The sequence below is a fragment of the Hermetia illucens genome, chromosome 6 (assembly GCF_905115235.1).
Source record: "Hermetia illucens chromosome 6, iHerIll2.2.curated.20191125, whole genome shotgun sequence".
NCBI lineage: Eukaryota > Metazoa > Arthropoda > Insecta > Diptera > Stratiomyidae > Hermetia > Hermetia illucens.
In genome coordinates this window covers 62,959,205-62,975,782 of record NC_051854.1, presented here as the reverse complement: position 1 = coordinate 62,975,782, position 16,578 = coordinate 62,959,205, and the positions used below count along the sequence as shown (strand labels likewise).

General features: G+C 38.1%; 1 protein-coding gene across 3 annotated transcripts in view; it reads left to right on the top strand.

Moving 5' to 3' along the window:
* The window catches only part of LOC119658732 (protein neuralized), a 316,602-nt gene extending 300,084 nt beyond the window's left edge, over window positions 1-16,518 (top strand). For all 3 annotated transcript variants that reach the window (XM_038066397.1, XM_038066396.1, XM_038066395.1), the window contains exons 2-3: window positions 13,268-14,838; window positions 14,906-16,518. In XM_038066397.1, the coding sequence (XP_037922325.1) occupies window positions 13,268-14,838; window positions 14,906-15,166 (1,832 nt within the window). In that variant the 3' untranslated portion in view covers window positions 15,167-16,518. The remainder of the gene's footprint in view (window positions 1-13,267; window positions 14,839-14,905) is intronic.
* Window positions 16,519-16,578: the final 60 nt, after the last annotated feature.

The window sequence follows — 16,578 nt, the reverse complement described above, 5'->3', positions numbered from 1 at the left end:
ATAGGCCTCACTGTATGCTCATTATTTTGACTCACAAAACCACTCTTCAACTAATGATGAATACTAGTCTAAACCGAATTATAATAGGACAAAATTTAAGGATGGATTCATTGAACTGGTGACACTGGTGAAACTATCAGTCGAATTTACACACTGCTATCAAAGATTGAATCATAGATATTCTTTCCGCAAACTGAATTTTGAATGTTTTGAAGAGTGATTTTTCTATGCCCTCGTTCAAGTATCACCACCTGGATTGCAATATCACGAAAGCTTTACTCTATGATGTTATTACTAGGTCCTGATTAAGGTTGTTAAAAATTAGGTTACATTGTGAGGTTTGATGCACGCCACCTAATTTTACTGGATTTGGGGTGAAATTTTTTTCGCAAAGCTATGTTCGTTGAACCGTTTAATTGTTTTGATACATGTATTGGAATGCTATTATCAATCCAATATGTGGATCAAAACAATTAAACAGTTCAATAATTATATAATTGAAAGTTCAATAATTACATCACTGAAAAGCCCCGCAGTCCCTGCAATTGTTGCAGATCTGCTACTTCCATTCGTACGGAAATATTTGGAATCCGAGACTTTTCTCAGAATGACAGAGGAAGGATGATCATGAAGATTCCAAAGAAGGGCACTCGTTTTGCATGTCACAATCGGTGGGATATCTGGGTACTCCCTGCCGTCGCAAAGATAATAGTTAAGATACTCCTGGAACGCATCAAAAAACATCTCGAAGTCTTGATCGATAGAGAGCAGAGTGGTTTCCCTTCCGGATGCCATTGTATTGATCACATCAACACCCGATGGAACAATACGAGGAATTTAGATCTTACCTGCTCTTCATCTTTTGATAGTGTGAACGGAAATTGTGAAGTGCTCTAGGTAGAAGGGCGACATATGTCTTCAGTGTGTTATGGTTTCCTCAGTATTCCAGTGGAAGGAAACAGTAAGAATTTACACCATTTGTTTATTACCAAAAAGTTATTTTTGAAAGTAACCCCTTGTTTTGTTTGCTGCAAAAAAGTCAGTCAAGTCAGTTGTACATTTGCCAAAGAAAGAAAAGTCACCCCAAATAAAGCAGTCTGGCGAAGCTCATCTAAAAGTATTATTTCTCCTATCATTCTACGGTTTTGGCTACTTCTGGTGTATTCCAAAAGTTTGGATGTTCGTAAGTATATTTAAAGGAATTTACTAGTTTGACGGCTTTTAAAATAAGGTATTTTTAATATTTTTTTGTAAAAAACTGTTACAATTGCAAACTTTTTCTCTTTGGTATTTCAAAGGCAAGAAAGAATGTGCACATATAGATGTATATTTATAATTCGACAATAAATTGCTAGATAAATATAAATATATACAAGGGGCGTCGACGAAATAAGGATTCTAAGAATCTGCAGCTATGTTTACGTGAGATCCGTTAACACTGTCGTCTAGCTGATTCCCCTCTTTCAGTCTTAGCTTGAGAGCTGCTTCGGAACTTCCTCCAATTTTTCACGTGAGGATATTGACACTCATCTCCAGTTTTTCGAAGTCTATGTATGCAGAAACGTGCAAAAGTGGGTCAGAGAGTACAATGACAAACGTACAGACACCCATAACTAACATGATGTCTTAGTAAGTCTTAGGTTTCGTTTGAAGCAACTTCGAAAGTGGACAAAAAATTTCTGGAAGGTCGCCGTGTGTTATTTCCTGAGCTATCCAAACGACTCCCTGATGTCAGTAAGACGAAGATTGACAAGATTTTATCGGAACATTGTGATTATGTGTTACATGGTGTAGAGTGTGCCCATCAAGTTCACGCCCGTGCATTAGGTTTAGGCTCCCTGGCTCAATTTGAATGGAACGCTCTTTCCACCTCCCGCGACCTCATCTGTTTCTTGGATTGAAGTCTCACTTGGTGGAATGAATCCCCACAATGATTATTACCGGAGATAGAAACTGGATTTATTTTGATAAATAAACCTGAACAAAAGAAAATTTGTCTGGATCAACAATATTGCAAGTAAAGTGCAATACCCATGAAGGGAAAGTTTTGCTGGGTATCTTGTGGGATCAGAAAAGCTTGATGTGTTATGAGTTGTCAAAACCGAAAAACCAACTGCAGATAAATGCCAACAACAATTTATTAACTGTAAGCAGGCACTAAAGAATATGAATAGGATATGACACAGTAGTTTTGGGTCTATGAGGACGGTCGCCGCATGCTAGAATTTCAGGTAATTTTGAACACACTCGCTGGATCGGCTTTCTCTAATCATTTGTTCCGTTTGACCCTGCATGGAATTTCAGAAAATAGTTCAATTCTTACAAAAAAAAATATGTTTGTTCCATCAATGGATCGCTTCAAAAGTGGGGGAATTCTTTCAGCGAAGTGTTCAAGATTTGCCATAAAGATCAGCGAAGCCACGATAAATAGTTTGATTGTTAAAACTTCCAGTTCATGTATTATATGACGAATTGTTATAGACCTAGTAACAATTTCTACATTTAATAGGTCTCTCTCTTCGGCTTCATTTCCAATCCCATTTACATATATTATTTGGATGCAAATCACTAATAACACATGAGCAGCTTAAAGATTACAAACAATATATCAACATCTTGACTCCTACTGCTGTTATCCGTACATTCCAAGTTATATCTCCCAGTCAGCCATATGGTTGGAAAAAATGGACCACTTCTAATATCATCTTTCCTAATAAAAATGTCTTCAAAATGTTTACCACTAATCGTCAAGTGCAATTCAGTACTTGAGTCGTCTTCATTACATTTACAATTACTCCGTCAATTTCTGCTTATTACAGCACAATCCTGGCCATCCAAATATGATTTTTGTTTCAATTGATCCAAAGAGAAGATCATGATATTATTACACCATAAACTCTTGGAAGTAATTCTAATGAATTTTTGTCACACGGGCTGCAGACAGTCATTCAGTTAGACGACGACCCCTTCTGTGTTTAAAACCACGCGAAGAAGAAATACTTGATCCCGTTGTTCTGTTGGGCAATCTAATTATGTGGTGCTGAGAGAAGAAATGAAAACAAGAAAATCCCACGATATCAAGATGTCTATTTTAAGAAAAAAGTCAAAGTTGGTCCAATTCACATTGGAAATGATGATCATGTGGAGGTAAGATTGGCGTGCATGCGACTAAGATCTAGTCAGTTGGGGACGTGTAAATTTCGTTGTGATGACGATGCTCCTGATCGCACGAACCAATTTTTGCTTGTTAGTTTTAGTGCTGTGGGTAGCAGGTTGGGGGAGATAAAAGACATGATCTAGACAGTTATTGGATTTATTGCGGTTACTGGTGGATAAATCACGGCGGTCATATTCGTTGCTGATTCTCATAACCGTTCGTTGAGCATTTAATTCGGAGCTAACTTGCTTTTAGGGGACTATTCGACTGGCGATAGTATTTAGCATAGTGTAACTGGATACCCCCCAAGATCTCCGCCAGATGCTTACACACATCGACAGACCCAATATACATAATGATTTTCCCATCTCTCTTCAGTTTGACGAAATACCCATAATAAGATTTCCTCATGCAAAGCACAACATGGCATGGAAAAGTGTATAGAAAATTCACCATACAATGGTCAACGATTTTGCCATTACCGAGCTCAATTCCCTGAACAATTTGATCTTTCCCACACGATCACACGAATCAGTCACAGTGTTATCTGCCGACTCGGTTCCATCTTCCTCCTTCATCGCTTCATAAATAACTCATTCCTTCTTGGGATCGAATGAATTGAAGCGAACGAAACGAAGGAATGTAATGAAAATAAGTTTTATTATTGTTGCTCCGGTGGTGATTGGTTTTGGTGAACTCTCATAGAATATGTATGCACAAACAGATTCATGACTTGGGCTCCCATCATTACTGCCAACCAAGAAACCAGCTTATAAGCAACCACCAACATGAAATACAATCATAATGATCGTGACTTTTTGATCGACCCACGATCGTGTTAATTTTGGACTTTCGTAAGGTCTGTCTTCCACAAAATTGACTATAAAGTTCTTGTAGTTTGGTAAATTATTGCACGTAAACAGTAAACAGTAGGAGCAATATCAGCGGCACGAATGCTTGCGACTGCTGCAATGGGAATTTATTTTCACAAAGTATGGACAACCAATGGCATATCGGGAAAGTAGATAATCGCTATTGATCATGATCGGAAATGGGATAATACGAGTGTAAACAGTTTATGTTCATTTCTTCAGATATGTAACGAAAATATCATTGGAAAGTCATATCCTCTGCCTATACCAACAATACCAAATTGTGAAACATCCAAGAGGTTGTTGCCTTTCTTTTTTTATTTTTCGAATCCTGTTTTGGTAGTACATCCAAGTGTCCTTCAATAAGTTCCTAGCAAACGCTAAAAACACACATTTGGGTGATTCCTTTATGTTTTAGCATAACCACATTTTCACTTTTCCAGAATATTTTTTCTGGTGTGACAGACAGGTACACAATAAACCGATTTTAACCTTAAGACACTAGAACCTAAAGCCTGAATTCTCAAAGGTGTTATAATAATTCAAAATTCTACTTTCATAATTATAACCATCGAAACCGAACCCGTGCATTATCTTCACGGAAAAGGAGTTTGTAATTCTTAAATTTGGGACATCTTTTCTTAGCGGGAGTTGTCAGCATCCCCTTGTGACGATAACCTGGCCAGGCGATTTCATCAGTTTCTCCTTGCTTAGAGGCTATTCGCCTTCAAACACGCTTTGTTTTAACTGTTCCTTTAACTGCCTTCGGAAAAATCAGGTCCTTAAATGAACGTTTTGATTTTTGAGGTTATTTGTAGAAATAGGAACCATGCACTGTTATTTTTTTTGTGCTGTTAGATTTTCAGAACAAAGATCTGCTGTTATTGTTGTGTGTAACCTCTGGTTTTACTTGCACTTCACACATATTTAGAATTCCTAATAACATATCACTCCATTACCTAAAATTTCCGCTCTCGTGCTTCATTTTGAACGGTATTCTTATAGCGAATTCAGTAGAAGTAGTAAGACAACGCGAGAAGGGTAACTAAAAGAACGTCAAGAACCACTCATCCAATCAGCATTTGGACTTTGGAAGGAGAGCCATAACTGTTGATGAAGTTCAAAGCAGAGAAATTTCAACGGTTATGGAAGGAGGGCCATAACCGTTGATGAAGTTCAAAGCAGAGAAATTTCACAAGAACCGCCGGCGCTGCTTCATTTGTAGTGCCTGTTCCGTTCTGGATATGATTCGCATTCAAGGATAATAAAAAGCAGAACTCCAAACCTGGCTTAAGACTTTGCATCAGGGTAGAGGTAAGACGTCATGTGATGGATGCTCTTGGAGGAAAAAGTAGTTTACATTTCCACAAAAGCAGAGCTTTTTCCCCAAAATAAGGGTATGCGCATCATAAAAATGGTAGACAATTTCTGCCTAATTGGTACGGTTAACCATATGCCTACTCCTGAAAAATTCATTGTTGTTGAATTTTTCTCTCTGTGATTTCGGTCTGTTGAAATTGCCTATATAACTAACACCTTCCAAGTTTTCCAAAACAAATCTCAAAGGAAATTTGTTTCGCTGCTTCTGAACTTTTTTGGAGTGGAGTGGCTCCTGTATGTCCTCATTTCGATCTTGCTACTACTTTGATTGACCCTAAAATCCTTCAAAAATTTTGTTGCGTAGAAAAACGGGGAGGTGGCTCTTATGGCCACTATTCGGTTTTTTAATTACAGTATGCAATGTGATCATTGATCATTCTTACCTTGTAAGGCTCATTGGGCTTAACTGTTCCGAGACAATACCCATCTTCAAGTTGACGCAGTTAAGCCGTCTCACTAAATTGGACTCAATATGAAGTGCGTTTCCGTCGCTTCTTCCTTGACTAAGTCATTGTTTCTTTGATAGTATATGGTATTCATTGTCTTCGAAACCTCTTAATTTTTTCAGTGTTAAGCCCGAAAAGAGAAAGAAATAAACCAAAAAACAAAAACCGATTTTCCAAAAGTAAACCGATGTCAACGTTAGTTTGGACAATTTGCAACAGGTGATTTTCATCTCTCTGATAGCTCGTGTAGTGGAATACTTGTTGAATCTGATAGGTCTCTAGAAAGACGGGACTGATCCAAGAGTAATCACAAAAAAATTAGCATTCACTTGTCGGTAACTACGAAAATTAAACGTTGAATTGTTGAAAATGAATCGTACTTACGTTAACAAAAAGAACCAATTGGAGAGATACTTCGTCTATTACAAAGGCAACTCATCGGATCCTCATTCACCTCTGCCTTGGTAGAAGCATGACCAAAAGTGATGCCTACAGGTAGCAGTCACTCCTTTTTATATAATCGACAATATCGGCATGGATGCTAATTGTTCCGGGTAGCCTAGGTAGCCTTGAACTATGGCCGTTTTACTTTGAATATAATTCACATCCACGTCGTGTTTGCGATTATATAAAAAGGAACGATCACCCCAGTTAATAGAGTTACAATTATTCGGTGTTCAATCGATCACTTCTATTCATTTTGAAGGCAATTTCATAATCCTACGATTGAAGAAGTCCTCGCTCCTATTGGTAAAACTCTTGACTGGGGCATTTTGATACGTCTTTCTTGAAGCCGTTTGGTATCATCTATCTTTCAAATGTTTAAAAAATAATAATAATCGGCGTGTTCGATAGAATATCCTAGCTAAGCTCTCGGAGCTTGTGGCGTATCACTAAAGATGTGTGCGATTTGGTGGTCTTGATAGAACACAACACCCGTCCGATTGGCTACTTTCTAGTCGATCAGCTGCCTCAGTCGGGACAGTTGTTCAAGATTATATCGACATTTTTGACTATTCGACTACCAGAGCGCACCTCATCTTTGATATTCATATGACCAGAACGAGATCGTTGGAAACACCACTTTGTCGTAGCATTCGATATTGTATTGTGTCCATCAGCTGAACCACCTTTTTAGCATCCTGTTCCGCCTTTTCACCCTTGTCGTAGTACTACTAAAAGATGTAACGAATTTTCCCATTTTTATCTTCATTTGAGAGCGCCATAATACATAACTGGGTTCGCTTAAAAAAGTTTAGTTTCAATTTCGAGATCATCTCTTGAAAAATCAAGATTTCGATTAACTTTCGATGATGATTAAAGGGGCATAATCACTATCTTTCATCCCTGCCGGCACAATTCTACAAAGTCGGAATTGAAAATTTGGGGGAAAATGGGAGGCTACCTTAGATAATCACGGAATTAAATCTTAAATTGATAAAGAAAATATTTTCTGAAAACTGGAAATTTGTATTTATTGTATTTATGAAGGTATCCATAACTCGAAAATAATCGTCCAGTGTTGGCTGGTATGACTGACACAAGGATCACATGAAGATGGAGGAGACTATTGTAGCAATTTTTATGCGATTCTACAGGATCTCCAAAAATTGATTTACATCGTGAAAGCGGAAAAAAATTTATGTCGTTAATAAAATTTTTTATCTAACAAAGCCACTGTGGTATTCACTTCTTGTAATCGAAGAAATTTGATAAAAAGGATCGGAAAATTTCCCCCAGAACTCAGAATCTAACCTGTTTTGGTCGAAGCCTATATATAGACTGATGTAGTCTTATATATTATCCTGAGAGCAGGTGATTACTAAATCCATTTCAAATGGTTTCCAAATGTAGTCATTCCCTTCTATGTATTTAAAGGAAGAAAAAACGAATCATCCACTTGATCATATATTTTTTCCACTCAAAGGTCAAAGATTTTTCGGAAGCATATCCGGTCTGAATATGTTTTCTTCCGAATATGTTACGAGAAGAAATGTATTTGCCCCGCATCGGCATTCGAGGATAATGATTGAAGATAGGTACTTTGAAATACACTCCATTATATGCTCGATCCTTGTTCGATACGTCAATATTCCACGCGCCAAAACTAAGATCATTGTTTTTTTTATCCTTCGTTTTATATAAGACTTCCTCCGTCTCCTTTTTCCGCCATGGCACCGCAGACGGCAGACCGAAAAGACACTTCTACTGGACCCTTTGTGTCCTGATTTCAGAAAGGTACAAGTGTTCTTCCGGTATTTTTTATGAAGAACAAAAACGGATCTTTTTCGATTTTTTAGAACCTCCCTCGTCAGTGGTGGAAATGGAGCATATGTACATATTATGTGTATGTATGAAAATTAAACGACGATAAAATAGGGTAAGATATATGTACGAGATGGTATAATGCAACTACCCTTGAATATAAAAGAGACCGGGGTGTTTTAGGGATTTACGAAACATGAGCAGCTGCAAGCCAACAAAACGTGATTTCCAGGCGGATATTTTCTACCCCCGGTTATATAGGACGAATTCACTATGCTTTCTGGGTATGTGTGTGCATCTCGTCATGGAGGTAACTTCTTTTTGGAAGGTATGCAAATCGATTTTTGCTCACCTTTTAAACGCAATCTGTGAATTAGTTTAGTCGAGGTGTTGGTTGCATGTGTGGCTATTGTTCAAATATGAAAAAGGATCTTTTGCCTGCATTTATTATGCATGCAGAACGTTGAGTTAACAGTGTAAATCATCCCGTCTGTTTTTTACTGTGGAATAAGCATTTGAGAGGAGAATTTCTACGAAACTCAGATTGAATTTCAATGACCTCTTAAAAACCCAAAAGACGCAACAGTAGCCGGCATTACTCAAAGCTATATTTACGACAAAGGTGGCGATACAGGATATGTTTTTCGAAATCTAATTGAATAATTAGACAAACCTCATCGAAAGGAAGTAGCAAATAACGCGTGCCATTCACCAACTAATTGAACTTCACCGAAATGCATATAAATGAAATCAATTGTTTTTCAATTTGATGAATTCAAATTCATGCTTCGGTGCCACTTGTAAAGGAAAGAGCTAATGGATGACGTGATACCATGTTACCAATGTTACGTATGGCATACGTAAGAGCCAGACAGGAAAAAAGCGTGACCATTGTAAATCCGTTAAATTTAAACAATGATGGTGTTAGTGTATCCGAAAAAGTAGAGCTGAATTCATCTGAGACAAAGGCTCCTTGAAGCGAAACCGCTCAAGCCACCGACAAAACCGTCATTTCGGATCGTTGCGTTTCTTAACGATTTTTCTCTTGTCTTTCGTTTCCTTTTGTAAAAACCAACCATTGAACTCTTCGAAATAATTTTGAAATCGTCTTCTTTTACCTCGTTACCATACTCATGTGCTGACTAATAGTGGTAGCCGTAGAAAAGCGCTAAAAAAATGAGATAATAATTTCCGTTCCGTTCTGGTGGATGGTTTAGAAGGGTGACTATGAACCATATAGAGTTGCGATATGTGTTGCATTATATGTTCCTAGCCTTTCGTTATTTTATGAATTTACGCCATGATATGAACACACTTTTTTTAATATTCACTACTATAGATCGTACTCAGTCGAAACGGACTAATTCGCTTTATTTTCACACCTGCCTGGGTGTATTAACCTCATATCTAGCTAGTATACAGCATAAATGTAAATGAGTTTCACTATCTAGCATAAATTAGTCGCTAAATAAATAATTGGTAGCTTGTTTGATGTTAGGATCATACAGTGAATCAAACATGGTGTTTCAAGTTAGCCGACATTTGGTAAATGCTAACAATTAATATTTAATCTTTTATTTTCATTTAGTAATTATCTAAATTGTTTGAGCAAGCCAAATAAGATTGCCTAGATTTCAGATGATTTCGTGACCAAATATTTGTCAGCTTACTTTTCAAGCGATTAAGATAAAATTATTTAGATGAGTGGAGAATATCTCAGAATGGGACCGCAAATAATAGAAGAAGCAGCAGAGGAGTATTAGCCAGCCTCTCTCTCTCTGTTTCAAAATTATCCTAGGAGTGCCTAATCGGATGTGGTCCATGCTCAACCCTATAAACTACGATTTGTATGGCACGATCATGCCGAATGTTGATATAAATTCAAAAGTGCAAATTTTTGTCCTTCGACGGGCTGGATTATCAATTGACCTCCAGAAGTTAACCAAGATTAACATGAAGTCAACAAACACATACCTACTGAAGAGGAGCTCCCCACCTCTATGAATTAGCAACTTTATTTACACAGCTTTTCGAACACTAGCCAAGAAAGACACTTTCAAACAAAAAAACGAGTATATTTGCCTCCTCGGAAGCCTATTGTGACTATAATTTCGAAGTTTATAAAGTATCCTTTGACAGTCTTGACAGGTTTTTAGACAATACTGGAGACAGTATTTGGCAGTTGGAGAGCACTAGTAGGAAGATGACTTTCGAAATAAGTTCTACTCTGCAGCCAGATTGTTAAAATTCAAATATAGAAGAATCAATCATTTTGGGGGAAGGACTGTTGCCCTTTTTAGCTCATGCTTTTTAAATTTATGTAGTCTTTGTAGTTCTGCCACCAATTATAGTACCAGTTCCTAGCTCCTCTTTGCTCTGTAAATATGCTTTTGTTTGTTATGCTGTAATTTCAATTTTTTTCGCTAACATATATGTTAGCTACTCTATATGGTAGCTCGGTATATTTTTTCTTAAGCTTTCAAATATCGCAACGCTCTTAAGTATAATGGTTGAAATTTTGGTATGTCTTATAGCATTTTAAGAAACCAAGTGCTGATAGCTTTTTTGATTAACAGGCGGCTCAGCAAGTTCATAGGATGACATATAGTTGCCACGAAGTTTCAACTTGAAACCACCAGAGCGGCGTTTCTGACGCTTAAAAGTGATTTATCAAGATAAGACGCCTCTCTGACTGTCATCTAAAGTGGTCGTCCCCGTGGAGTTACTTTCTTGTTGAATAAATAATTAGGTCGTATAATTATCGCATACCATTATGGAAAATTACCAGACAATAAGGCTATATGATTTCTAGGAAACATTAACTGACTACGACTCAAAATTTTATAACAATCTAACATTTAGTTCACAAGTTACGAGGCTTATTCCAAAAGAAAGGGTGGTCTGCCGCGACATCCACTACGGCTGTTGTTTTGTTTCAGTAGACCCTTGCCAACCGCTGAATGTAGATTGCGTTGGTCGCGACAATCATTTCTCCTATCCGTTGTGAAGTGCACAGTCTATGACAAGATTCATATGATTTGTTTTCTCACGTTATTACTGACAACAAGGCATATATAAGGGATATCTTACACAAGTATAGAATCGAAATAACAATCCACATGCAGTGGCGTATTTGTGGTTACCCGAACCAAAAAGATTTAAGGAATCAATGCACTCGGATTGTAAAATGATAGGGACCGGTTTTTTTGGGATGAAAAGGATATCATTTTATGTAGTTGATTTCATGAATTGCGACGTATGATCAAAAATCGACGACGCAGGAAACTATCGTCTGGCGTAATGTAATACTCTTTCCTCACATCGCTGCGTCAACCAGAGATTCAAGATTTTCGTATTAGAAAAAATTGAGAAGGAGTTCATATTTTGCCTCAGTTAAAGTTTTTTAAGTATAATATTTCATTTAACAACCACGCTCCATTCCGATCTTGCACTCAGTGACTAATTCCTTTTGCACTTGGAAAATTGGCTTGGTGAGTGACGATTTGAAAATGGCGAGGACCTCAAGATTGTAGTTGTCAACTGCTTTAATTCCCAGGTGCAAAAATTCTATGGAGTAAAGGTGGATTTAACTAAGAGGAATTAAATAGAAATTTAATTGACCAAGAAAAAAAAAACGGTTTTTATAATTACAGTGAAACATTCCTCCAGGACTTTCTTAACACCATAATACTATGTATATATGAATGTTTATTCTATATATATGCATAAAGCGTAGACCTCTATGTGCATATCACGTATGTCACATCCACACGTCATTGCTGTCAGTTCCTGGCAATATGGTTCAATCCTTCTAAGATTTGTCGAAGAATTTGCATTCCTACTCTGCTGTTCTGCGTCACTAAGTTCTAGGGCAAACCACTCTCTCGTCACACGGCAGAACCAGCGAAGCGGTTATGGCCCTTTCTCAATGCATGACCTATCCACTACCACTTCTCCCTTAGGTTAGATTACCAGTATGACGCAGCGTAGACATGTTTTGAGGGAAACCTGGAGTTTCCGAATAGCAGTGGTGCTTACTTTCCATGTGCTGCTTCCATATAGCAGCAGGGTGACGATGCTTAGATATGCAAACTATTCAATGCCCTCAATATTCTGCCTATTAACTTAAATAGGATGAGTGTGTGTTGGTGATTATCTTCAGTCCAACTCTGCTTGCCTCTTTTTCGAAATCCAGAGAGATTGGGCGATAGTCCAAGGGTCGCTGATAGAAAGCAGCCAAAGTGTGTGAAGAAAAGCGTCATCATCCATTATACACCTTGATGTCCTTGGACAAGCCAGTATGAAGAATGTCACTGATAATGAAAGAAAATATGGGTGACAAAATGCAACTCTTGCGGACTTCAAGTTCCTCTGAAATTTAGGCTGTGTGCTTATGTGACGCTCTGAAAATAACTATCAATTTCTTCGAAATGCCTCTCCTACGTAGAGCATTCCAGATGCACTCCTTGTTCACACTATCGTAAACTTTGCCAAAATCGATGAAGAGCAGAGGTGGTGATCTAAACTCCACACTTTGCTCTACAATAATCTGGAGAGTCTAAATGTGGTCAGTCCAGGAGTATCCAGCACGGAAATCAGTCTAAAATCTGTTGGTCAAGCTTTCGAGGTGTTTCTCGTGGTGCAGAATGATTTTAGGTGATATCTTTGCGATAGCTGGAGGGACACTCCAGTTATAGCAATCAATACGGGAGCTTCTTCGGAATCTTAATTATAGTCCCCTTCTTCCACTCACTCGGGAAGTTCTTGAATTCATAGGATTTACGACATACTCTGGAGTAACATCAGAGATTAAACGGAAAACTTCCGCAATGAGATATCGAGGTCGCCTACTTCACTCCGTTTGAGTGCGTAGTATTTATCTTTAGTGAGAACCTTTAATCGAGGGGAGGAGGTAAACGAAGTAATTCTTATCAGGTCCGGAGTAAAGATTTTAACCAAATATTGCATTCCGCGAGCTTGAGAACCCTCTATGAACGGGTCTGTCCGGGTATGTCCTGCATAAATGTTGTAGAGGAGGAGGATGTGCCTGTCAGTCTCTTTTTTGACCATTGGAGATCTCTTTTTCATATTAATAACAATTTAGATCGAATCCAAAACTGATTTTCTTTTTTAATTTTTGTTTACAGCACGACGAAGTCCAACATCATGCCCGGGTCCAAATAACTTACCACCGCTACAATTTCACGCCGTTCACGGTGATAACATTCGAATATCACGCGATGGAACCTTGGCACGTCGATTTGAAAGTTTTTGCCGTGCAATAACATTCTCAGCTCGTCCAGTACGAGTGAATGAACGTGTTTGTGTGAAATTCGTTGACGTTGCAAATAACTGGAATGGTGGCGTACGTTTTGGATTCACAAATCATGATCCCAGTACATTAGAAAGTGCACTACCAAAGTATGCATGTCCAGATTTAACAAATCGTCCAGGATTTTGGGCTAAAGCATTGCATGAACAATATTGTGAGAAGGATAATGTTTTATTTTACTATGTAAATTCAGCTGGAGATGTGGTATATGGAATTAATGGTGATGAGAAAGGGGTAATTTTCAGTGGAATTGATACAAGAGGGCCACTATGGACGCTACTAGATATTTATGGGAATTGTACGGCGGTTGAGTTTTTAGATGCTCGGATTTATATGTATCAGCAATCGGCTGGTTATCAGCAAAGACGATCACTGCCTGACACCGAGGTGGATAGGGTTGTTGTGCCTTCTATACAATCCTTGAATTTAAGCGACGATACATCTTCCGCACTGCCCCCCGTCAGATATAATGCCAATGGACGACTTATCCCTGTACCGTTCCATATAACGAAAGGACGAAACATTCGACTGTCAGCGGATCGTTTTATTGCCACTAGGACTGAGACTGATTTTTGTCAAGGATACGTTTTTACAGCTCGACCTCTGCGAATTGGAGAAAAAGTCATTGTACAGATCCTTAAGACGGAACACATGTACGTAGGAGCCTTAGCTTTAGGTCTGACATCCTGCAATCCAGCAACTTTGCAGCCGTCCGATTTGCCGGATGATTCAGACTTTTTATTGGATCGACCAGAATATTGGGTAGTGAGTAAGGATATTGCATCCACGCCTCAACGAGGTGACGAAATTGCGTTTTGTGTTACTCCAAGCGGTGAAGTAACTATCAGCAAAAATGATGGAGCTCCAATAGTAGTGATGCACGTCGACCAAAGCCTACAATTGTGGGCATTCCTAGATGTGTACGGCTCAACGCAAAGTGTTCGGGTTTTCCGTCAGCCACCTGTAAACTTGCCACCGATGCAACAACAAACGTGCGGTGGGGTTTCACAAGTCCCTACATCGCCGCGACGCCTTCAAGTTGCCCTGCCTGCCTCTGAGTCGATCAATAGTTTAAGTTCACAAATCTCGGATAGTCGAAAGCTCTCTGCATCAGCTGCAGTAATAGCCGCCCCGGCAGCATTAACCACGACATCAGCGAGTACATCAAATGGTAGGATGATAAGCGTCCCGTCCAATGGTGATATGATACAAATCCAACCCGGCGGAACAGTATTGGTTGTAAACTTGCCCCCAGCACATCCAGAGGTAGCCCAACCTGGAAGCAGTCAGAGCCGCAATAGTCAAATTCCCGTGGCAGCGGTGAGTGCTGGACCACCTGGGTATAGTGCTACGATGATGTCAAATGGAAGCAGTACATACATTGAGGTAAGCTGATGCAATTTCTTGATTGGGCATCCATTTTTAACTGTTTCTTTATAATTCTTCTTTGCAGCCTTGCACTATCCCATCGTCGGCCAACTCCTATAACACATTAAACCAATGGAAGGACACTGGCGGTACAGGTGACAGTAGCAACTCAGGTGCCGAATGTACAATATGCTATGAGAACCAAATTGATTCGGTTCTATATATGTGCGGTCATATGTGCATGTGTTACGAATGTGCAATTGAGCAATGGAGAGGAGTCGGTGGCGGACAATGTCCACTGTGTCGAGCTGTGATTCGTGATGTAATCCGCACTTATACGACGTGATAAGTTTACATCACATTTCTAGGACTTGGTAACATTCAGTTACTCTATCAATATGACTTCAATAAAGTTGCAACAACAAATTCACGTAAAAAGTTCTTATAGAACTAACCTAATTATTTCATACGCTAGATATTATAAATAAAAATGTATTCCCACGATATTCCCATAAATATTCGTACCAATTAGGAAGAAAGTGTGACAAAGTGAAAATTTCCAAGTAAATTCGTACGATGTATAGCGAATGTATAATCTAAACTCGCGAAGGACCGTCTGATGTCTTGTTTCGGACGAAAGCAGAATTTGTTTAAAACACACCAAGTCAAAATTATGTATATAAATTATTTATTTTATTGTTAAACGTGACATTCTAGGAACTTTCGAAAATATTCGAGTCTTGGCATTTTTTCCTCGAAAATGAAAACCAAAGCATTATCAAATAACAAAATGTTCTTTTCTCTTTTCTACAACAGACTCTAGACGTCTGCTTATGGCTTTTCGTATATAATTTTATCCAAATATATTAGCTTATGATATTGTGATTATTTTGTTATTAAATTGTATTTTTACTTTATTTTACTAATTCACATACACAACACAATTTTTTTTGTAACTAATACAATTGACTATATTTCAAAAACATTCTAAAAAAGGAATAGTTAGATAGAAAATATTAAGTGGACACATTCGAATGCCAAAATAATTTTCTCTCTAAATTGGAGCGAGCAGCTTTATGACGCCGAATTAAGTAGGGATTACGATAATAGCGGAAGTTGAAAATGAAAATAAAAATACAACACCAGAAATACACACAATACAATACACAGTCTTATTATAATAAAATATTCTTACATAAAGTGACGAAAAACAAAGGCCAAATATTTAACAAATAGAAAATAATATTATAATAACATAGCAACGAACAAATTGATATATATAAATATATATAAATTTACATACTTAATGAAAATGTGAGATGATTTTAGAAACTGAGGTCAGTTAGTTTGCAAAGTAGAAATTTGGACGTATGAGGGAGAATAGGTAGCCAGTTTAAACGGATACGAGCTTCACGTTATCGCCACGCGTATTTATAATACAATATATTAGGGAGATGTAACTGTGTCAGATCAATTGCTGCATTTTTTAAATCTTAGTTTGCGAAGTTCGCCGAATAGTGTAACGTACTTTCAAATTGACAGATCGTCAACGAAAAATTGTTTCCATCCTGTTAGTGTTGTTAATATTTGCAATTAAATTGATGGCATTCGAAGGATCTGATGATTTGATGTTCGAAGACCTAACGAAAGGGGGGACGAGCCTGGAATTTTTTTGGGGGCCCGCAGTAGAAATTTCAATGGAACGGGGGGGAGGGGGGGGGAGGTTCGAATAATTTGTACCAGTGACACTTATAATTT